Source organism: Aethalodelphis obliquidens, unplaced genomic scaffold (genome assembly GCF_003676395.1).
Source record: "Aethalodelphis obliquidens isolate GAN/ISIS:26980383/991018 unplaced genomic scaffold, ASM367639v1 scaffold43, whole genome shotgun sequence".
In the NCBI taxonomy this organism is placed as follows: domain Eukaryota; kingdom Metazoa; phylum Chordata; class Mammalia; order Artiodactyla; family Delphinidae; genus Aethalodelphis; species Aethalodelphis obliquidens.
This window is the reverse complement of record NW_020837987.1, coordinates 7,550,092-7,573,046: the sequence shown is the minus strand read 5'-3', so window position 1 is coordinate 7,573,046 and position 22,955 is coordinate 7,550,092. Positions and strand designations below refer to the sequence as shown.

Below are 22,955 nucleotides of genomic sequence, written 5' to 3'. Positions count from 1 at the left end.
ATGCTCCTATATAATCATGAAACAACATCGTACTCAGGAAATTTAACATTTATATGGTATTACTGTCTAATAGATAGTCATCTTGAAATTTCTCCAATTCTCTAAGTAACATCCTTTATAGCTGTGGTTTTCTGTCCTGGATACAATATTTCTTCTCTTCGAAAATACTTTTCTATAAACAGTTTCAAACAGGCCCCAAAGCAGAGAAAAGAGCATCATGGGTCCTCATGAACCCATCGCCAGTTTCAACACTTTTCAACATACTCTGGTTCCCTCCCCTGCACTCTCTTTGGTTTTTTTATTCCCCTGATCACTCTTCTCCTTTACGTTTTAAAAACAGCTCATTGTGGTTTAACCAACATACAACCAACTGCGCACGCTGAAAAGTGTACAATCTGGCCCGGTGACGGTGGCAGCCGAGCCTCAAGTCACCTCATCTGTAAGTGGGATCCTAATACATCCCTCAGACTGAAGCACAGAAGAGATGATGTTTGTAAAGTGATAACGTGCCGGCTGAGGAGATGCTCCGTCATGTCACTGTGGCTGCAGAGTTACCTCCTTCAGGAAGCGCCCCCCACCCCCGAGCTCATCAGGCCTCTGGACAGCAGCGCTGGGCCACTGCCTGGCAGCCACTCTCCCGTGGTTCTGGAGTGTGAGGCTGGGGTATCCCTGAGGCCGGGCCTTGTATTCTCCATTGCTTTCCCTCCTGCCATGCCCTCCCCACCCCAGAGGCCTGACTGCCTTCATCCCGTGGCTTGGGGAGAGGCTGCAGGACAGGATGGAAGCAATGAATGGAAGCAAAGAGGGAGGAGCTTCCTCCAGGGCCACCTGTGAGACGCGGGCTGGCTCACACGTGGAAATAAGAAGGATGTGTACCGTATGGGTCTGGTTTAACAGATCCTGCTCTGTGCCAGGCCCATGCTGGGCACCCAGTGGTGACTGAGACAGCCCCGGGTCTTGCCAGCATTAGAAAGCAAGGGCACAGGCAGAGGGGTCAGGGCTATAGGAGCCCAGAGGAGGTGCCTGATCCAGACTAAGGGATATCAGGGAAGGCTTCCTGGAGGAGGGACAGCAAAGTTGTCGCCTAAAAGATGAAAAATGAGCCAGAAGAATATGGTCTTGTCTGTCAGGGTTTCACAGATGAGGGAACCGAGGCTTAGAAAGGTAAAGCCGCTTGCCCAAAGTCACACGGGAGAGAAGTGGCAGAGACCGCCAGCCGTCCCTCATGGCTTTTCCTTCCCCTTCTCGGTAATAACACATCAGAAATTTCAGCCTCGCATGTGGCCTCACACCCCAGCTTGCCCTGGCCCTGGAACAAGGTGTGGCCGTGACACTCTGACCAATGGGAAGCGAGTGTAGGAGGAGTATAAGGCTTTGGGAAATGTCCTCAGAGCTGGACGTGATGGCCAGAGCTCTAGTGGCCTGACTGTGAGGGTGAGGCACCCCAGGAATGGCAGAACAGGCGCAGAAGGGGCTTGAGCTCTAATGCGTCTGTGGAAGTGCCGTACCAGCCCCAGACTGCCCACCCCAGGAATTTTTGCTGCATAAAATCTTGTTTGTTTAAGTCATTGTTAATTTGGATTTTCTGCCATTTGCAGCCAAAGTATGTCTAAGTACAATTAGGGTTATGGCAATTCTGCACACTGTAATAATAACAGAAAGTACTGTCTGCTGAGAGCGCGTTCTGTGCCCGACACGTTTTACACACAGACTCCTCCCCGCGGCTCCAGGCAGTGGGTGCAGTCTCATCCCAGTTTTGTAGACAAGGTAACTGGGGGAATCAGACAGATGAAGACATTTGCCCAGGACTGCACAGTGACCAAGGGACAGGGCAGGATGTGAACCCTGCTCCCCCTCATTCTGGAACCCAAGTGTGTCCCCCTTCAAAGCCCCAAGACCCTCCGTGGATCCTTCCAGAAGAGAGAAGGGAGTAGGGATCTGGCGGGCCTGGGTGGAAGGCGCCTACCTTCGTATGCCTTGGCTGCGTTTACGAGGCTGGACCACTCAAGGCCAGCAGCCGTGTCGGGCAGCGGCATCATCCCTGGGTCCAGGCGCCGCAGGGGCCGGTCCCGCCCATCGGCCAGTGAGAGCTCGGAGGCTGAGATGGTGGCTGGGTGGGGACAGCGGAGAGGGGAGATGGGTGAGTGACAACGTGTGAGAAACAAAGAAATTAACACATTATGTTACACTTCATATACAATTATGTAACATTATGTAACTGTTATACCTGTTAACGTATAATTAAACGAGTACATTATATTTATTAGATGATAAATGCCAGGGAAAACACCCAGCAGGGTTAGGGGGTAGGAGCGTTGGATGTTCACGTAGGTACGATTTTAGGGTGCTGGGGGAGGCCTCGCTGAGAAGATGGCCTTTGCACAAAGCTCTGAAGGAAGGGAGGGGGGCGGGGTGGGGGCACTTGGGGGAAGAGCATTCTGGGCAGCTGAAAAAGCCCTGAGGCAGGAACATGCCTCAAGGTTTCAGAAACATTGAGGGGGCCCGCGTGGCTGGGACAGAAGAAGAGGCAGAGAGCAGTGGGAGGTGAAGTCACAGGTGACAGTGCTGGACTGTGTGAGGCCCTGTGGGCCACGACGAGAACTTTCTCTCTTCACCTGGGTGACATGGAGCCACAGGTGGGCCCTGAGCAGGGAGGGGTGTGACCTGTCACAGGTGTCCAGAGGGTCCCTCTGGTTTCGTGTGGGGGACAGACGGTAGGCGGGGGGAGCAGGGAGCAGGGAGGCAGTGGGGAGGCCCCTGCGATGGTCCAGGGAGTGAGATGAGGGCGGACAGGACCAGGTGGGGCTGCAGGGACAGTGGACGGATCCTGGGTCTATTTTATAGGTGGAGTCAATAGTATTTCCTGAGAGCAGATGTGGGCGTGAGACAGAGAAGGGTCCAGGATGACTTCAAGATCTTGGAGCTGGTACCGAGACGGGGAAGGCTGGGGGTGGGATCGAAAGTTAGTTTCTGGGGGCGTGTGAGATGCCTCAGACACCCGTGGGGCGCTGGCCACGTGAGTTTTGGAGTGGAGGAGTGCCAGGCTGCAGATACGATGTGGGGCGCTTCAGCGTACGGACGACGTTTAGACGTGGTAGGGTCACCGTGGGGAGACCTGGTCGGTTCAGGTATGACACGCTGGGTAGAGAAAGAGTCTCAGGGTGTTGGAAGTGACAGATGGCACAAGCACCGCACCAACAGCTGCATTTGCTGCAGAGATAGAGCGAGTCCCCCGTGCTGGGCTTAGGCCCCCAGCCTCAGCTCACCGAGGCCTCACAGCCCCTAAAGGGAAGGGGAGAGAGGATGACAGTGAAGCATAGAGGTCAGGAGGTGACTCAGGCAGGAAGAGCCATGTCCCCAAGGAGCGTGTCCTCTCTGCGGGCACCACGCTGGGTGTTACAGGGATCATCTCACAGTCCCACCTCCAATTAGCCGGGAGGGAGGTGCTGCTATGACCCTGTGAGGCAGAGGGGGCAGCCTACACTCAGAGCGGGAAGCTCCCTTGCCTGCAGACTCACGCTCGCCAGTGGTGGCACTTGGGTGTGACACATGGGGTCTGACACTGACCCTGCTCTAAGCCCAACCCCACACGGCTCTGGTGTTCAGAGGGTCCCTGTTAATATCCTATTTTAACCCTGCTCTCTAGTCCAGAGGCACAAACCTGACTGATAACGGATTAGAATGCTCGCTCCTGGTGACAGCACGCTAACAGAAAAATACGTAAACAGCTGTTTTTTTTTCAGCGCTTACTGCATATCAGGCATTGAGCTTAGTGTTTTCCATGGAGAACTTGTTGGATTCTCGGATTAACCCAGTGAAGTGGGCACTGTTTTTGCCCACGTTTTTACAGGCACAGATAGGTTACAGCTGTAACTTCAGGACCTGGGCTACAAACTTGGGCCATCCAGCTCTCAGGACGTGCGGTGCTAGTAAGTGTTGCCCAGTGAATGAAAGCTCAGGGGAATGAATGAGGGCAGGAAGGATGCCGAGCCCTTGACCTCCATGCTCTCCATCTCCAGCCTCCTAGCATCTCACTACTGAGCGGGTGAGGGTTGCGGGAGCAGCTGTCACAGCCAGGCAAGCTATCAGTGGGCGCTGCTGTGAGAGGCTCCTTGGCATGGAGAGCCCTTCATCCATGAAGCCCAGGCCTTGGCTGACGGCATCTCTTCAGCCCCGATGTGGCTTGGGAAGGGCTCTCGAGCAGGCATGGAGAGGTGGACAGGCCCAGGGCCCCCGGCCACACTGAGGCCAGACGGGACTCTCTGTGGTTCAGGGGGACAGGGGAGTCAGACGGGCAAAGAGAGGTATATGTGTGTGCTTCATGAGACAGAGGGCCCTGGGCTGTGGTCCCCGTAGGGACCCAGACAACCTGGACCCGGCTCTTAGGGAGCCCCCAGTCCAACAGGGGAGACAGACTCATTCCCACACAGTGACAGCCCGGAGTGAGTGGGGCTGTGATGGGAAAACATAAGGCAGAGTGAGCAGGATGGGATGGGAGCAAGCCAGGGGGCTGTGGGGGCCCAGAGGAGGCGTCTGACTCAGCCTGGCAGCCTGGCTGGGGAAGGAGGATTTCCTGGAGGCAGCAGCATCTTTATTTTTTTTTTTGATGTGGGCCATTTTTTAAAAAATTAATTAATTAATTTATTTTTGGCTGTGTTGGGTCTTTGTTGCTGCATGTGGGCGTTCTCTAGTTGCGGCGAGCGGGGGCTACTGTTCATTGTGGTGCACGGGCTTCTCATTGCGGTAGCTTCTCTTGTTGCGGAGCACAGGCTCTAGGCACATGGGCTTCAGGAGTTACGGCACACAGGCTCAGTAGTTGTAGCTCGTGGGCTCTAGAGTGCAGACTCAGTAGTTGTGATGCACAGGCTTAGTTGCTCCACGGCACGTGGGATCTTCCTGGACCAGGGGTTGAACCCGTGTCTCCTGCACTGGCAGGTGGATTCTTAATCACTGCGCTACCAGGGAAGTCTCTGATGCAGACCATTTTTAAAGTCTTTGTTGGATTTGTCACAGTATTGCCTCTGTTTTATTTTTTGTTTTTTTTTTGGCCCAAAGGCATGTGGGATCTTAGCTCCCCGACCAGGGATCGAACCCGCACCCCTTGCACTAGAAGGCGAAGTCTTAACCACTGGACTGCCAGGGAAGTCCTGGCAGTGGCATCTTAGGCGAGACTGAAAGGATGAAGCAGAGCTACTCAGGGGCATTCTGTCTGCCCTGTGTGGGTCTGTGACCTTTGTGCACATTACCCCTGCCCTGGCCCCTCTCGCCTTCTCCTCACGATGTCACAATTGCCTACTATGTGTCGGGTCCTGCCTGCAGCACGGACAGGGCAGTATAGGCAAGATGCAAATGAAGGAGACACAGAGTGAAGCTGCAAGAGGAACTGCCAAGAAGCTCAGCCCCACAAGGGCAGGGCTGCTCTGACGCGCTCCCGCTGTGTGCCTCGTGCCTAGAGCAGAGCCCGGCCCAGAGCAGGTGCTCAAGAAACATCCGTGGAACGAAGGCAACGGAGGGGCAGGCCGGGTGCTCTGGAGTTTAAGACGGGAGGGATGACGCAGGCTGGAGCTTAAGGGAGGCCTCCAGAGCGATAACTGAGCAAAGCCCTGAAGGAGAAGCAGGAGTTAGTTATCGAGAACAGGGTTAGGGGAAGAGCGTGGCCAGCAGAGAGACCAGCCATGTGGAATGCCCTGAGGCGAGAGAGTGGCGGACAGAAGGATCTAAGGGAGGGTACTGTGAAGTGGAGGGACTGAGGTGGGGCTCCCCCCATGGGGCAAAACACCAGGCAAGGAGCATGGACCCAGATACTAGGTTAATGGGGAGCCATGGAAGAATTTTAAGGGGGGAGATAGAACCCCTCAAAAAAGTCCCAGAGCCTCCTCCAACCCATCCCCTGCAATGTACAAAAGGGTTCCATCTAGATGCTACAGGGGCACAGGTCCTCAGCTGAAACCCTTGGGGTGGACACATCTCTGAAGTCAAGATTCGTTGGGATTTGATAAAGTATGATGCGCTATGTATACATACACACGCAGAAGGTCGGCAGTACCCCTATTCAACACACTAGCGCTCCTCAACGAAGCAACGGATCGCTCACACCACGTGGGGTGAAGGAGGACCATAACAGCCTCACACCCGTTCAGGTCGAGCACTGCTGCCCAGCAAGCCTGGCCCAAACTTCTGCTTGGCCTTTCAGTTTCAGAGCCTTTGGGGCTGTGGATAAGGGATTACAGGCTGGGCTGAAGGTACGGCCAACCCCAGCCAGCGCACAGCTTTTTGACGGGGGCCGTGTGCACAGCGCCCCCTTCAGTAATTATTTGCTGATGCTGGTCACACCCCTGTACCCCCTTCCCTTCCAGAGCTGGCAGGCCTGGGGGACGTCACTTACGTAAATAAATATTCACGAGGCGATCTGCTTGGTGCTGGAAGAGGGGTCAGGACCCTAGGGATGAGCTCTCCAGTCTGGAGACACCTAGAGAGACTAACACCCTCTCTCTGGTCTCAGATGACCCCAGTCCTTGGGTGCCCCCATCCCTAGGCGACCCCCGGGAGACCCCTGATGCTTGGCCAACAAGCCCTTGTTCTGTGGGTGACAGCCAGTGCTCCATCCTCAGGGCCCCCGCAGCTCCCGTGCGCTTCGGTTCCCTCCGTCAGCTGACTGTGACACTGATGACCCCCAGCCTTTGATCTCTAGGTGAGCTGCGTGCTCGTGCCCCCTTCTCCCACCCCCTCACCCTCACCCAGCTCCCGGGTGCCCGGGCTCACATTTCTTCTCCGGGAAGCCGTTGCCGGTGGCAGGGGTGGTGCTGGGGCCGCCGGGCGGGTGGGCGTGCTGGTGCTGGCGGCGGGCGGGCAGCGTGCTGGAGGGGAAGGCGCAGGTGCTGGTGAAGAGCACGTCGCTGGGCAGGCCCGGCTCCAGGCCGGCAGGGTTGGCAAAGCTGGGCTCCCGACGCCCGCTGCACAGGCTCTCGTCCGACAGCGTCCGCTGCAGGCTCTTCTGTGGCGACTGCTGCCAAGACAGGGGTGGGAGGCGGGACGCCCGGCGCGGTCACGGCCAGGCCCAGCCAGGGTCGCCGTCCTCAGGGGCTTCTTCCCGTCCTGGACGTCTGCGGTCTTTACCCAACCACCAACCATTTCTGCTCCCTTTTTGGTCAACGTACTCCAATTTTCTCCTGGGGATCCCTCCTACCCCCTCTGCAGCCCACCTTATTCTGGAGGGCCGACCCCACCCTCCAGCTCCAGGTGAGGTCAGGGGAGGCAGGGGTGACCCGAGCTGGAGCTTGAGAGCCAGTCATTGGTGGGGACCACGCGGGACAGAGTGCTGGCTTCCCCCAGAGCTCAGGCTGGTGGGAGGGAACCCCGGAGAGACTGCTGCCACCCAGGTCCCCACAAGAGAGCTCGCAGCCAACGTGAGGGAGGGAGGGACAAGAGGGAAAAGAAGCAGGGCGTGTGTGAAGGGACTGAGGACGCCTGCTGCTTTGGGGCCCCCACCCCTGGGTCACAAGAGCCTAAATGCCCCCTGGGCCCCGCCCCTGCACCACTCCTGGTTCTGTGGTCCGGGGGTGGGGGCTGGGGGTTGCTTCCAGCCTGGGCTCCACGAGAAGGACGTGAGAGCCAGTAAGAGCATCCCGGTCCAGTCGCGTGAGCTACGGGGGAGATAAATCCCCTGCAAGCCTGCCAGGCTGGCTCACGCTGTGACCCTGCCCCCGACCAGCTCGACGTCCTGACTGCTGGCTGCGGAGCCACACACCCAAACAGGCCGGCAGGTGCCGTGGGCAGAGGCGGTGGGCAGGCAGAGGCAGTCCTCCTCCCCCCACCAGCCTGTCTGATTGTGTGTGTATGTAGGGGGGCAGGGGCGGGGCAGCCTCTACGTACTCTGGCGTCTCTCTCCTGCTCGGGTGCCAGGTTGTCCATGATGATGAGTTTCTTCAGGTCGTCCTCGATGGTGGACTTGTAGTTCTTCCGGGGAGAGCGGAGGTCTCGGAGGGAGGCCCTCAACCGCGGCTGCCCAAAGACGTTTTTGGTGTTGCTGTCTACCTGCCTGGAATGAGAGGGTCATGGTCAAGGTCAGAGGGGTCTCGGGAGGCTCAAGCTGCTTCTCATGGTTGTCCTGACACGGGAAGGCTGGCCGCCGCTGGGCGAGTGACCGCGGCTTCTCCACAACATCTGGTGCAAGTGGGACAGAGGAGAGACTTGGTTTATTCTCTCGACTCGCTCATCCCACAGATGTTGCCTGGGAACCTACCCTGTGCCATGCGTGTTCTTGGCGGGGGGAGGGGGGGATACAGCGGTGAACGTGAAGCGGACTCCAGTCAGAGAGACTGACAATGAATAAATGAACAAAGACAGAGACCCCATAATGTGAGGTAGAGAGAGGTATTCTGAAGAGAAATAAAGCTGGGTAAACAGATAGGGATTGCTGGGGATGGAGGCTGGCTTTTCTGAGGGGATGACATCGGAGCAGAAACTTGGAGAGGAAGGCAGGAATCCACCTGGTATGTAGAAGAGGACACAGGGCAGAGGGAACAGCAATTGTTGGGCTGTGAGGTGGGAACAGGCTCGGTGAGCTTGCGGAGCGGCGGGGATGAGTAGCTGAGGAGGAGGAGGTGAGGCCTGGGAGGCGCTGGGGCAGATGTGCTGGAACTCATGAGCCACAGAGGGGACTTGGGGTTGCATCTAGGGAGCCTCTGATGTGGTGAGTGCTAGGTCCTGATGTGCATTTTAGAAGGGTCTCAGACAGAAAAGTGACCCTCATGGAAGCAGGGAGACAGTGAGGAAGGGAGGCAGTTGTTCAGGTGGGAGACTGAGGTGGCCTGGACCAGGGGTTCCAACCACAGAAGAGGGAATGGGGTCCCACAGAGGGAGAATTCCCCAAAGGGACCAGTCCCTTTGGGCAAGTGCAGGGCCAAAGGCAGCAGACCCCTGGCCTGAGTGTTCCAGGGCCTGGCACCAGATCTCCCTAACTTTGGTTTCCGCATCCACCACGTGGGGTAAGACAGCTCACACGTCACGGGGTGGCTGGGAGGATCTAGACATGAGGTACCTGCACCTGTTCCTGCTGTGGGACCCTGGGCAAGTCACACCACCTCTCTGATCCTTGGTTTGCTCATCTGGAAAACACGCTGACCTCACAGCATTTTGGGGTTTGCTGCAAAGCGCTTGGCCAGCACCTCACAGAACAGACAATGGGGAAATGAGAGCTGCTCTTATAACTGTTTACCCGAGGCTGCCCGGCACCCCGAGCTGCACACAGTCCTCTCCTGCTGCTCCCATCCCCTCCGCTGGCTCCGCAGGCCGTCATCCCCGGCTCCCTGGCCCTCTCCTGGCCAAGGCTGGCTCCCGGGGGCTCTGTGTCCTCCACTCCTGGGACCTCCCCTGAGATCTCCTCTTGCCTTCTGATTCCGGCCCAGCCTTTGGGATCAGGTTTTACTTCCCCAGTGAAAACCAGATCCCTCCCCTGAGGTGTTGCCACTCCCCAGGAGAGAGAGAACGACAGCTAAGAGGAGCACAGCACCAGGCATGATCCGCCAGCCCAAGGGCTCCACGTGTGCTAACCTGTGAAATCTGCACAGCAGCCCTCCCTGGGAGCCGCTACTACTAGCATCTCCATTTTACAGGTGGGAAACTGAGGCACAGAGAGAGAAAGTAACTGTCCAAAGTCACACAGCCTATGAATGGAGGAGCCAGGATGCCAGCCAAGGCCACCAGGCCTCCGAGCCCACGGTGTCACGATCACGCTTGGCGGTCACGTTTGTACCATACAGATGGCATAGGAGAGCTGTACAGTATGTGGAATATAATCACATTTGGTTTAATAATAGGCTTTTATATGCTGAAAAAAAATTCTGGAAGAAATTATGAACGATTACCTCTGGGAAGCAGGAGTCTTATTAGGAGGTGGAAAAATGAGATTTTTACTTTTCACCTGATACCAACACCCTTCTGAACTGTCTGAATTTATTTTGCTATAATCATGTGTTATGACAATAATAATACAAAAACTAGAGCTGGCACCTAGACGTCATCATTTTGTAACTCAAGAAAGAAAAAGAATCTTTGAACCCAGGAAGAAATAAGATATCTTGGGCTCTTGAGGGGATTGAAGTCTACGTTTTTTCTCATTTTCTCAGCTGCCAGCCTTGGGATTTTAACAAAGGAAGGAAGAAAAGGTAGTAAGTTTTTTCTTGTTAGGTCGTATTCCTTCTCAAATGAGAATTCCAGGTCTAGGGTAATTCTGGCTCTGTCATTATTAGGGAAGTATGCTCTTTGGGCAAAGGAAAAGCATTCTACCCAAAAGAGAGAAATAGAGATACAAAGAGAGAAAGAGACGTATATACCCCAGAGTACACGCTGCTCCCTTGGGAGCTGGAAGGGGATTCACCCCTCCCTCTTCCCTTTTGATTTTGCCATTTCCCAGAATCCTCTGCACAAGGGGAGTATGTGACTCAGCGCAGGGCGCGCCTGAGCCCATCAACCTGGTGTGGGAGCAGGCCAGGCCTCCAGCTCATCCACCGCAATAAACCGGCGCTGTCCCCGAGGCGCCCCTCTGCGAGGGGTGTAAAATGACCTGCTGAAAACTTTAACACGTGCACTTTCTCTACCTTGGGAGTTCTACACCTGGGAGTGTGTCCTTTAATGTGCCAGGTGTATGGGGACCCATGTGTGCCTGGTGTGTGGGGACACATCATGGGGTCCTGTCTCTGGAGCAAACAGAGTTGGCCAGCAGGGGAAGGGTGAGGCCCCACAGGGATGGACAGTGGCATCACTGCTGCTGAAGAGAAGTGGAGTTGGTCCACATGACATGGGAAGAGGTTCGCCCAGATATGTGTCATGGGAATAAAGAAGTGGTATTTATGGTGCGAAATCATTTTTAGAAAACAAAACTCACACACAGCTTAGCTTGGTATACTGAAGTTTACCAAAGTCTCAGCTCCAAAGGTGGATATGTGGGGATTCACTTTCTAAAAATGTTCCTCACCACAGCCCACGAGGTCGGAAACAATCTGTCCTGCCCGGTCTCAGCCCTCATCTCCTCCCACACAGGCTTCCCAAGGTTCCTTAAACATGCCAGGCATGTTCCTGCCTCAGGGCCTTTGCACTGGCTGCTCTGTCTGCCTAGAGCGCCTCCCCAGCATTCCCCGTGAATGGCAGCTTCTCATCCATCCAGCTTGGCTCAACTGTCACCTCCTCACCTCCCCTGGCCACTTGACCTGCTGGAGCTCCCTCCCAGCCCAGGTGAGTTCCAACACGCAATCCTGTGCTACTTCTTCACTGTATCCATCTCATGATGATTTGTTCTGTGTGCTTGTGTTTGTGGTTCCACTCCTCCCACCTGACTCAGAGCCTTCTGTATTCTATGTCCAGTGTTGGGAACAAGGCCTGCCACATTGCAGGCACTCCAGATTAGTGGTTAAATGTGTATCACGTGGAACCAACCTTCCTTCCAACCAAGGAGCCAACCTCCCTACCCATCTTCTTCCTTCCTTCTAACCTTCCTTACTCTCTCCTTTCTTTTTCCAACAAGCTTAAATGACTTTTATAAAACAGGAAAAAGTATAGAGACACTTTACTCTCTATACTTTAAAAAGTCAAGCCAAAAGAACATAACTATTCCTTCCCTGCTCTGTTTGGGTTCATTTGCTAAATTGCCTTCCCAGCTCCCAGGACCTCCAGGACTCCTAATTCTACAGCGGAAGGCTGGCTCACTGGAAGAAATCCTGCTAGAACCTTCTCCCCTGACCCTCAACTCCGTACCTATCTATCCACTGCAAGTTCCACATGGCTGACACTGTCAGTGGGCTGTTGGGACATGTCTAAAGAGAAAAAGTATGATGAAATTCAGTTTGGAGAGTCAAATTGATCATTTTTGCCCTTATTCGCTTTCTTCTGAAAGAATGTTCCAATGTATTTTCTTTTTTTTAATTTATTTTTGGCTACATTGGGTCTTCGTTGCTGCACGCAGGCTTTCTCTAGCTGTGGTGAGTGGGGGCTACTCTTTGTTGTGGTGCGTGGGTCCCAGAGCATGCAGGCTTCAGTAGTTGCAGCATGTGGGCTCTAGGGCATGCGGGCTTCAGTAGTTGTGGCATGTTGGCTCAGTAGTTGTGGTTTGCGGGCTCTAGAGCACAGGCTCAGTAGTTGTGGGGCACGGGCTTAGTTGCTCTGCGGCATATGGGATCTTCCCAGACCAGGGATCAAACCCGTGTCCCCTGCGTTGGCAGGTGGATTCTTAACCACTGCCCCACCGGGGAAGTCCCCCAATGTATTTTCTAAATTGAAAATTTTAAGCAATAATTTATAATGGCATTAATTCCAGGTTAAAAAACAAAACAAAACACCAAACTGGGCTTGTGCATCTCTGATCTTTTTCCTTCTTCTCAAGATCTCTGGTCTCCATAAATGCTTAAACCTAATGACCTCTGAGGATAAAATGGACTATTCTCTGACTGCTAAAAAGAATGAGATCAACTTCTATGTACTAATACGGAACTGTCACTGAGCTAAGAGTAAGTGAAAAAGGCTGGAGCGCAGACAGGAGGTGACCACATGGATAAATAAAAAGGGGCGTTAAAGGAAGCACACTCCATCACGTGTGCTCAGTCATGTTCGGAACATTTCTGTAAGGATGCAGAATGAATGAAACAATGGTTGCTTCTGGGGAGGGGAGCTGGATGGCAGGGGGCCAGGGAAGGGAGAGAGGCCTGGTTTTCACTGCAAACCCTTTTGTACTAGTTTGGTTTCTATCCTGTGCATGTCTTACCTTCTAAAACACAAATGCAAAAAAACATCCAGGAGGAGGTACCCTCTCTCAAGGTTCTGACTGACAGCATTGGACAGAGCCTCTAATTTGCTCATGTTGTCTGAACTTGCATTTGCCACACTGTGGAATTAAACCACTCACATTAGAAAAGAAAAAGGAAGACAAAAACTGCAAAGAAGGCTCTGCAGTTAGGACCCGGACAACAGCAACTTCTTTCTCCCGTGACAGAAGGGCCAGGAGTGGAAGGCGACCAACGGCTCCGACTTGTCTGGGCCCGATCCCAGCTGACTTGGAGCTCTGGCCTCCAACTGGAGCGGCTCCCTTGGGGCCGGGTTAATTAAGCTAATTAGCACCACTGTCAGCCAGCCCGAGCTGGGGGTTCTGCCAACCTCGCTGGTGAGGACACTCACCAGGTCTGCATCTCAGGCAGCAGGTGGATTTTCCTGGAAGGATGGCTGGAAGAGGCCGGCGGGAGTGGGGGACAACCCTGCCGTGGGGTGGGGATGCTGCTCCTTCCGTGGCTGCACTGAGCTGGCCCCAGGGCCCCTAAACTCGAGGAAGGAGGGAGCCCGAAAGCCAGGTGTCAACCACTAGATGCCAGTGCCTGTCAGGCCAGCCGAGGCTGACCGGGCACTTCCCTATGCCTCACTGCATCCTCACGCCACCTCTGGGAGGTAGGCACTCCTGTCTTCCCCTTTGAGGCCGGGGGACCGAGGCACAGTGAGTTGAGGACACGCAGAACCCACATCTGCCTGATGCGCTGAGCCGCCCGAGGTTTGCTCATGATGAACACGGTGCTCAGTGTGCGTGGAACATGGTGACGGCGGCTCTGGGGGATGTGGGGCCTCACCCTGGGGCTGGTGCGTCCCACGGGGCTACTCTGCTTTCTCACAGCCATCACCTCCATCACCTCCATCGCTCTACTGGTGGGAGCGCTGATGCTCTGAGAGCACCGTTCTGAAACGGCGACAGCAGAGTCGCATTGTGGGCTTGACTCGGGGGACTGCTCTTGACTGCAGGGGTGGTAAGTGCAGCAGCAGCAAAGCTCACCTCCTGAGCGCTCACCCTCTCTCAGGCCCCAGGCTGCCCTTCACACACATTATTTCATCTCATCCCCTCAGTGGCCCTACATGAGGCAGGGCTGCCTTTTTAAAAAAAATTAATTAATTAATTTATTTTTGGCTGCGTTGGGTCTTCGTTGCTGCTCACGGGCTTTCTCTAGTTGTGGCCAGCGGGGGCTACTCTTCGCTGCGGTGTGTGGGCTTCTCATTGCGGTGGCTTCTCTTGTTGCAGAGCACGGGCCCTAGGCACGAAGGCTTCAGGAGTTGTGGCACGCGGGTTCAGTAGTTGTGGCTCATAGGCTCTAGAGCGCAGGCTCAGTAGTTGCGGCGCATGGGCTTAGCTGCTCCGCGGCATGTGGGATCTTCCTGGACCAGAGATCAAACCCGTGTCCCCTGCACTGGCAGGCGGATTCTCAACCACTGCGTCATCAGGGAAGCCCTAGGGCTGCCCTTCTTAAGAATGAGGACGTTCAGGGCCTGGGTCCTCAGGCGTGACCTGGGGGTTGGCCTCCCAACCACCACTCCACCTTAAGGCAACAAACAGGCTGTTCCCTAGGGCCTGCCCCCTCCTCACTGGGCCTGCCAGCAGGGATGGGGGCCAGCAGGGCAGCAACATGCCAGCCTTTCAGTTGGGCTGAGACCAGCCTGGCGGGGAGGAGGTGCCCAGGACGGCTGAGGACGCAGGGCCACTGGTTCTGCCTCCTGCTCTGCGGGCTCCAGCCCGGCAACCCCTCGGCCTAGTCGTCCCTCACCGCTCAGCCCTGTGCAGCTCAGCCTCGGTGCTGGGGTCCTCACATGGATTAACTCAGGAAATCCTCACAACTGGGAGGTAGGGAGGACCGTCAGGCCACTTTAAAGAGAGGGGAGCTGAGGGGTTTAGGAGCGGGTAAGCAGCCGAGTCCCACCCCGCCCCCATGCTGTTCTGCTCCTCCCCTGGTTGGGAGAAGGCAGTCCAGTAACTTCAGTGTCTTGGGACAAAGCGGTCAAAACGGGGCTGTCCAGCCATCTCCCGAGGGAGAGCTGCTGGCCCGTCCCCCAGAGTTGACCAGGCCTGCAGCAGAGGGGCCGAGGTGAGGGACCTTCCGTGGCAGGTGCTCTCGGTCCCCTCAGTGTCCCCTCTGTCCTTCACCAGCTCATTCTGTCTTTCGTTTAACAGACCACGCGCCCAAATCCAGGAAGTCAGTCCTCAGAAAATGCACGTCACTGCCTTGGGTGCGAGCGAGTCTTCCCTGAGTCTCTCCTAGGACGAGATGCTCTGGTAGTTGTCCTTCTGGGCGTGAGTCCTGGTTCTGCCGCTTGCAGCTAGGTGCCCTGGGCTACGCACTTCCGGCTGTGCCTCGGCCTCTTCCTCTGGAAGTCGCCGGGAGGATCAAGGGGGCCAGGTTGTACAGCCCTAGCCAGCAGCCTGGCTGAAAGGCAGCGCCCCCGTGCCGGTCGCAGCCATTTTCCATTCCTCTGGGGATACATTAGGTCCCTGACCAGAATCAATGAGAAAGGAGGCAGGTTTGGTAATTACTCCTTTGGGGACAATCTCATAATATGTGGTGACCTGTAGCGACAGATTATAAAACCAACAACCATAATATTTGCAGTTGTTGACCTTAACTAACTGAGTGAATTTGGGCAAGTGACTTCACCGTTCTGTACCTCGATTTTTCTTATCTGGAAAATGGGATACAAAGTACCTATACCTCATTGTTCTGTAGTGAAGATTAAATGGGTTAAAGTAGGTACAGGGCTTATGACAGTACTTGGCAGGGGAGGTATCAGAAAATGTAGGTAAATAAGTTATGCAAATGAGTTCTTTTGCCTTGGGATAAAATTTCAGCAACAGAATTACAGATTAAAAAAAAAAAAAACCTTTTAGCCTCAAATAATTTAGCTGGAAGTAAAGACAATGTTTTCTGGAAAACTAGGTTAGGTGACTCAGAAGTGTCTTTAAATGACAAAGATATTGTCTCCAAAATGCTCAGGGAGAGTTTGAATAAAACAGCTTTCCGAAATGGGAGCGTGTGGACAAAAGCATGCATTCTAAATTAACATGTTATTTTATGCATGTGATTTTAAAAATGCATCTGTAACTAAATTAATAAACATAAGAAACCATGAACCTATTTTGTGTCCCCAGTATTTTATATATTTAGTTTACATGTTTACACAACACACATACATATGTAAAAAGCCTTCTTTGGATTTTATGTTGGGAAAGGGGGGGCTGCTGTTTCTTTACAGCTGTCATGTATCCAGGTATGTTTTCTGAGTGCCCACTGTGTATGTGCTGGGCCCTGGATGGGGCTCGGGTGTCTCTGCTCTCCCAGAACCTTCGGTCCAGTGGGCTGACAGGGAGGGAGCAAGCCTCTAGGAAACGACTGCCTGATGTGTCCTGGGACAGAGGCTGAGGAAGGGAAGAAGCGTGGGGTCAGTGGGAGGGATAAGCCTGGTGTGGGGGATGGGAGAGCTTCTCCGAGGACGGCGTGTCTGTGTTGAGACCTGAGGGGTGGTGTTACGGGTCCCCCAAGCAAAAGAGATGTTGAAGTCCTAACCCCTAGTGTCTCAGAAGGTGACCTGATTTGGCAATAGGGTCTTTACAGAGGTCATCAAGGCGAAATGAGGCAATTAGGATCGACCCTAATCTAACGACTGGTGTCCTTATAAAAAGAGGAGATGTGAACACAGAGACATGCACACAGGGAGAAGGCCACGTGAACACGAAGGCAGGGACTGGGGTGACGCACCTACACGCCTAGAAATCCCCCAGATTGCCAGCAAGCCAACCAGAAGCTGGGGGAGAGGCGTGGAACAGAGCCGTCCTCGCAGCCCGCAGAGGGAACCAACCCTGCTGACACCCTGACTCCGACTTCCAGCCTCCAGAACTCTGGGAAAATACATTTCTGCCGTTGAGCCACTTGGTCTGCGGTACTTTTTTTTTTTTTTTTTTTTGCGGTACGCGGGCCTCTCACTGTTGTGGCCTCTCCCGTTGCGGAGCACAGGCTCCGAACGCGCAGGCTCAGCGGCCATGGCTCACGGGTCCAGCCGCTCCGCGGCATGTGGGATCTTCCCGCACCGGGGCACGAACCCGTGTCCCCTGCATCGGCAGGCGGACTCTCAACCACTGCGCCACCAGAGAAGCCCTGCGGTACTTTTTTATGGCAGCCCTAGCAAACTACAGATGGGCAGGAGTGAGCCAGGTGGGGCTGGGGGGGACCCGGGCAGGAGGAACAGCACACACGCCAGGGAAGGCCAGGGGAGCTGCCCTCATGGAGGAGCACAGTGGGGTCAACAGGGCCTGACCCTCCGGCCACCCTGAAAAGTGGGAGCCTTACTGTATTTTTGGGGTTACAGTGAGAATGAAGTGAGATACGAGGCTCATACCTTCCATTCACTGACGGAGCACCCACACAGTGCCAGGTGGCTACAAGTCAAGACAAAGTCACCTGTTTTCCAGTGGGAGAAATGAGCAGTGGAACAGAGACCAGTGATAGAATGACGGCAGGGGCTACAGAAGGCTGGGAAGGCCCATCTGAGGAGGTGGCATTGGACCAAACCCCTCCCCTCCCTGAGACAGCCACAAGATGTGGGGAAGAGCATTCCAGGGACCAGAGAGAGCCAGTGCAATGGCCCTGAGGTCAGCCTGTACTTGGCAAGTCTGAGGAGTGGGAAGAGGCTAGGTGGCTGGAGTGGAGTGAGTGCAGGCGAGAGTGGGAGGGGATGAGGGCAGAGGGGTGATGGGGCGGGTCATGCAGGGTCCAGGTGGCATTTTAGGCAAAGCACATGGTGCCCTAGTGCCTGGTACGATATATGTGCTCTGTAAATGTGAGCCTTCATCATTAATCCTGGGAGTGGGGCAAGCCACTGGAGGTTTTAATCAGGGGAGCGAAGGATCCAAATCTAGTTTTCCGGGTGCCCCCAGCTGTTAGTGAGGTGCGTGAACTGGATTCTCAGCTTGCTTCCCTGCCCACATCTCCAGGGATCCCGTTTCTGTCTCCTGACACCTCTCTCCTTAGGAGCTCTGTGCCAGCACACATCTGAATGGCCCCAACCAGGTCATGAAAGAGGACATCACCGAGAACAGGATGGGGGAGGGCAGACCCCCCCCCAAACCAACTGAAGAGGAGCCTTGGCCCGAGCTTCCTAGGCTCTGATCCAAGCTCCGTCCCTTCCCAGCTCTGAGCCTCTGGGCCTCAAGTGCCTCATCAGTAAAACTGGACGAATAACAGGTCCGCCTCCCGGAGCTGTTGTTGAGGAGGATTCGGTGAATAAATTCACGGACGAGAGCTCGGAACCGAGACTGGCACACAGTGAGTACTCGATAAATGTTCGGTATCATCACGTTCTAACTTGGAAACACAAAAACCCTGTCTTCACTGATGACTCCTCTGCTCGCTCTCTCGCTTCACAGCAAAATGCTGCAAACCAGCTGCCTCCTGTGCTGCCCTGCCTTCTCTCCCTCACCCTGCAGTCACCTCTGTGAGGCTCAACCGACGCTCAGTTCCCGGGCTCGTCCCGCTGACGACTCACAGTCGTCACCCCGGGCTCCTCCTCGTATGAACACTGAGGGGTCTCAGGCTGAGTCCTACACCTCCCTTCCTCTCCAGCCTCGTGCCTTTATGCTGACGACGCCCAGATTTCTCTCTCCAGCCTGACCTCTCCCCCGAGCTCCAGACTCCTTACCCGACTGCCTCCTCCACGTCTTCTAGTTGCAAACTTAACCTGTCCAGGACTGAGCTCTGAGCTCCCCTGAGCCTCCTCCCCACTCAGTCCCCGTCTCAGCCTGAGGAGAGTCCATCCATCCTTCAGGCTGCGAGACCTGGGATCATGTTCAACCTCGTTTTCTCTCACACCACAGCCAATCTGCCAGCAAAGCCTGCCTGCTCCCACGTCAGAGAATCTTTCCTGAAACCGCCCCCTTGACCCTCCCTGGCCTCCATCCTGCTCCAGGCCTCTCGTCTCCTGCCTGGACCATCACAGCAGCGCCTCGCTGGTCTCCCTGCCCCACGCAGGCCGTGCTCCGCACGCAGCCACAGGGACCCTGTGGACACCCAATTTAGGTCATGTCCCTCCTCTGTTCCAGATCCTCCCGCGGCTCCCCCTCACTCACAGCAGACGCCCAGGTCCTTATGTGGAGCCTACAAGACCCTCCCGGTCTGTGTCCATCGCCTCTCTGACCTCACGTGCTCACATGATCCCAGCCACACTGGCCCTCCTCCAGCAGACCAAGCATGCTCCTGCCTCAGGGTCTGTGCAGCTGCTGTTCCCTCTGCCTGGAACAGCCTTCATTTACCTGCCACACCGTGCTAGCCGCCATCTGACCTGCTGCATGCTTTTCTTAGTTACCCTATTTGCTGTCCGCCTCCCCAACAGGCATCGTCAGCTCCCCGAGCTGACAGGGATCGCTGTCCGCCTGTTCACAGCTGTATTCCCAGTGTGTAGACCGGCACGGCGTCCTGATGAATGAGGGAGCGAGGTGTCACCCTCCTCCCCACCCCGAGATGCCCGAGCTCAGCTCCGGCAGGGTCTCACCGGGCGTCCAGGCACTTACTTCTTTGGGTCAGTGAAGGGGAGCGGCCGCGGTGGGGGCTCGTCTGTTCTCTTCCACCCCGTTGGATGCTTGTTGCGCACGGGCTGCTTGGAGAAGAAGGACTTGGGGACGGAGGCAGAGAGCTGGAAGGCGCTGGGCTGGGCCAGCTGTGAGGGCCGCGGGGTCTCTGCGCTGGCCGTCTTGTGAACCTGAGTGGGGTAGCCGGCCCTCGAGCTCATGTCGCTGCAATGTGAAAATGAGAGAAATAAGCCAATTCCATCCCACTTTTTGAAAAACCGATCTGTTTAAATTTCCTCTTGGGAAACAAAACTTCATTCACCCAGGAGAGCTACAAGTACTTTACTGCTGTGGAAAATTCCAATACATAGATGTCTACGTGGAGAAAACGTAAAGCTGCCTTCATAGTCCCGATCCCACCCCAGGGATGCCCTTCTAGCACAGTTGGTACCTCTATGTGAATCTAAAAAGTCACCCCCCGTGGGTGGATGCTCCCACCCCGCCCCAGAGATTCCCTGTCTCCCAGGCACAACCTACACAGCTGAAGGTGGGGGTCCCACCTGCCTGTCTCTGGATGTGACTGTGGTTTACGGCTTGCTCTATTTCCTTCTTAACCCTTTCTTATAATTGAAAACACACGTGGGGCTTCCCTGGTGGCACAGTGGTTGAGAGTCCGCCTGCCGTTGCTGGGGACGCGGGTTCGTGCCCCGGTCCGGGAAGATCCCACATGCGGCGGAGCGGCTGGGCCTGTGAGCCATGGCCTCTGGGCCTGCGCGTCCGGAGCCTGTGCTCCGCAATGGGAGAGGCCGCAACAGTGAGAGGCCCGCGTACCGCAAAAACAAAAACACACGTGTTGGGAATTCCCTGGTGTCCAATGGTTAGGACGCAGCACTTTCACCACCGGGGGTCCTGGGTTAGATCCCTGGTCAGGGAACTAAGATCCCATGAGCTGCATGTTGCAGCCAAAACCAAATAAACAAAGTACATATAATCAGAAAACAGGAGCTTTTTTTGAGGGGTGGGAGAATTGTTTTTATATATAACTGGGATTGTGCTAATAACTTGCTCTGTAACTTATGTGTTTCTTTTTTTTTTTTAACTTATACCTTGCCACGCCTCTTCATTCAAATATTTTTTGCGCACTACTACACGACGGACACCACTCCAGCTGATCTAATCTAAAACCACAGCTCGATATCCCAAATGCTGGATTCCTGTGAAGTTGATGCTACAATGAACCTCACGCTGTTCACTAGGACCTGACTCGTGGGGACCCAACTGCTGATCCCACTGAGGCGAATCAGCTTTTAAAACTTTTAAATAAAATTCCAATTCCACTTCAAGTAAGAGGTCTTTAATGGGAAAATTAACGTCCTTGGAGTGCAAGTCAATAAATCCTTATTGAAGGTCAATTTAGCAATATTGAAGGGGTGGGATTCTGACTATGGCAGAATGAGGAGATTGGCAAATTCTTTCCCCCAAAGCACAAAATCGACAAAAACAATCATTTCAGCACTCTGGAAACTGACCAAGGGCATGCAAGAATCCAAGTATCCTTTATGCTTGAAAAACGGAACTTCAGGGAAGAACAGAGGGAATCTGACACTGTGGCCTGGGGGCTCTGCCCACCTCAGTGAACAGGCAGGTTCTGCCACAGTGGAACCTCTGGGGCTGCAGCAAGCATATCGAAACCTGCTCACTGAGAGTTTCAGAAGGAGAAGAGAGAAAGGGGCAGAAGAAAGGTTTGAAAAAATAATGGCTGAAAACTCCTCAAACTGGACAAAAAAACGTTCATCTACACATCTAAGAAACTCAACAAATCCCCACCAGGATCAATATTAAGACATCATCCAGAAAAACAGGTCAAACATTAAGACAAAACCCCTGAAAGCACCAAGAGAAAAGGATTCATCACATACAGAGGAGCACAACACAATTAAGTGCCGACTTGTCATTTGAAACAATGGAATGGAATGATATTTTCAAAGTGCTGAGAGAAAAAACTGTCAACCAAGACTTTTATGTCCAGCCAAAGTATCCTTCACAAATGAAGGCAAAGTAAAGATGTCCCCGGATAAACAGAGACTCAGAGAATTCATCGCTAGCACATCTGCCTAATAAATAATAAAATAAGTCCTTGGGCCGAAAGGAAATGACTGCAGATGGTGACCTGAATCCATTCAGAGAAATGAAGGATCCAAGATGGTAAATTTGTGGATCAGAATAAAAAACTCTATAGACTTATGTTTCCTTATTTCTTCTTTAACTTCCTTAAACATAAGACTGTATAAGGCAATAATAACAACACTATACTGTTGGGTTAATAACACATATGGATGTAATAATATAGATGACAAAAATAGCACAAAGGAGGGGAAATGGAATGGGGCTATATTGGAAAAAAGTCTCCATACTTTATTGGAATTAAGTTAGTATTTATCTGAATTACACTGAAAAGGCACGTACTATAACAACTAAAAAAAAATAGTCCAAAAAATCAAGAGGAATCCAAATGGTGCCTTAAAATGCATTTATTTAACACAAAAGGCAACAGTAAAGGAAGAAAAGAGGAGCAAGAAAAACAGTAAACATATAGAAAACAAAGAGGAAAACGGCAAATATAAATCCAATCATTATCAGTAACTTCATTAAACGTGAATGCTGAAACACCCCAATTCTAAGGCAGATTGTCAGACTGGATTTAAAAAAGCAAGCTCTGACTGACTTATATATACTTTCTATAATTCAGCAACATCTACTAACAGGCCCAAGGTTGCACATTGGTGGGGGGATGTCCAGGGAGCCATGGAGCATGTAACATCGGGATTGGACTTTGTCTGGGGTGGTCAGGGGCTTCCTCAACGAGGCAACGGTGTCTGCGCTGAGAACTGAGGGAGATACAGCCTTAGTCTAACGGATCTGACCTCCCAGAAATCCACACCACAGAAAAGCCCAAGGATTGTCACTGCAATGCTGTGTGTAATCAAGAAAACATGGACATGGACTGAATGTCTTTTAACTGGGGATTAATAGATTGTTCCAAGCACATACATATGATCAAAACCTATGCAGCCAGTGCGAAGAATGAGGTCAATTTCTGTTTATGGGTGAGGACAGATGTCTGAGCTACAGTAAGTGGAAAAAGGGCATTGTGTAAAGCATGCTTTTTCTTCTCTTAAAATGTATATATAGGGGGCTTCCCAGGTGGCACAGTGGTTAAGAATCCGCCTGCCAATGTAGGGGACACGGGTTCGAGCCCTGGTCCAGGAAGACCCTACGTGTCATGGAGCAACTAAGCCTGTGCGCCACGCTACTGAGCCCGAGCGCCACAACTACTGAAGCCTGCGCGCCTAGAGCCTGTGCTCTGCAACAGAAGAAGCCACTGCAATGAGAAGCCCACGCATGGCAACGAAGAGCAGCACCCCTGCTCGCCGCAACTAGAGAAAGCCTGCAGGCAGCAACAAAGACCCAACGCAGCCAAAAATAAATAAATAAATTCATTTAAAAAAAATGTATGTATACTATATGATTACTGGGCTTTTTTGGGGGGATCTTTTTATGAAAAGGAAATGTACTTTTTTCCCCAACTGTGGGTCATGAAATC

General features: G+C 53.6%; 1 protein-coding gene across 14 annotated transcripts in view; it reads right to left on the bottom strand.

The window, feature by feature from the left end:
- Window positions 1–22,955, bottom strand: part of SIPA1L3 (signal induced proliferation associated 1 like 3) — a 237,324-nt gene that overhangs the window by 6,708 nt on the left and 207,661 nt on the right. For 13 of the 14 annotated variants that reach the window (XR_003427365.1, XR_003427367.1, XR_003427366.1 and 10 more), the window contains 4 exons: window positions 19,355–19,576; window positions 7,873–8,038; window positions 6,763–7,006; window positions 1,967–2,110 (listed from right to left, as the gene is read on the bottom strand). Coding sequence is in view for 10 of the 14 variants with exons in the window: in XM_027079390.1 (XP_026935191.1) it covers window positions 1,967–2,110; window positions 6,763–7,006; window positions 7,873–8,038; window positions 19,355–19,576 (776 nt within the window). In the remaining 4 variants the exon portion in view is untranslated. The remainder of the gene's footprint in view (window positions 1–1,966; window positions 2,111–6,762; window positions 7,007–7,872; window positions 8,039–19,354; window positions 19,577–22,955) is intronic. The other variant, XM_027079392.1, reaches the window with a different exon arrangement.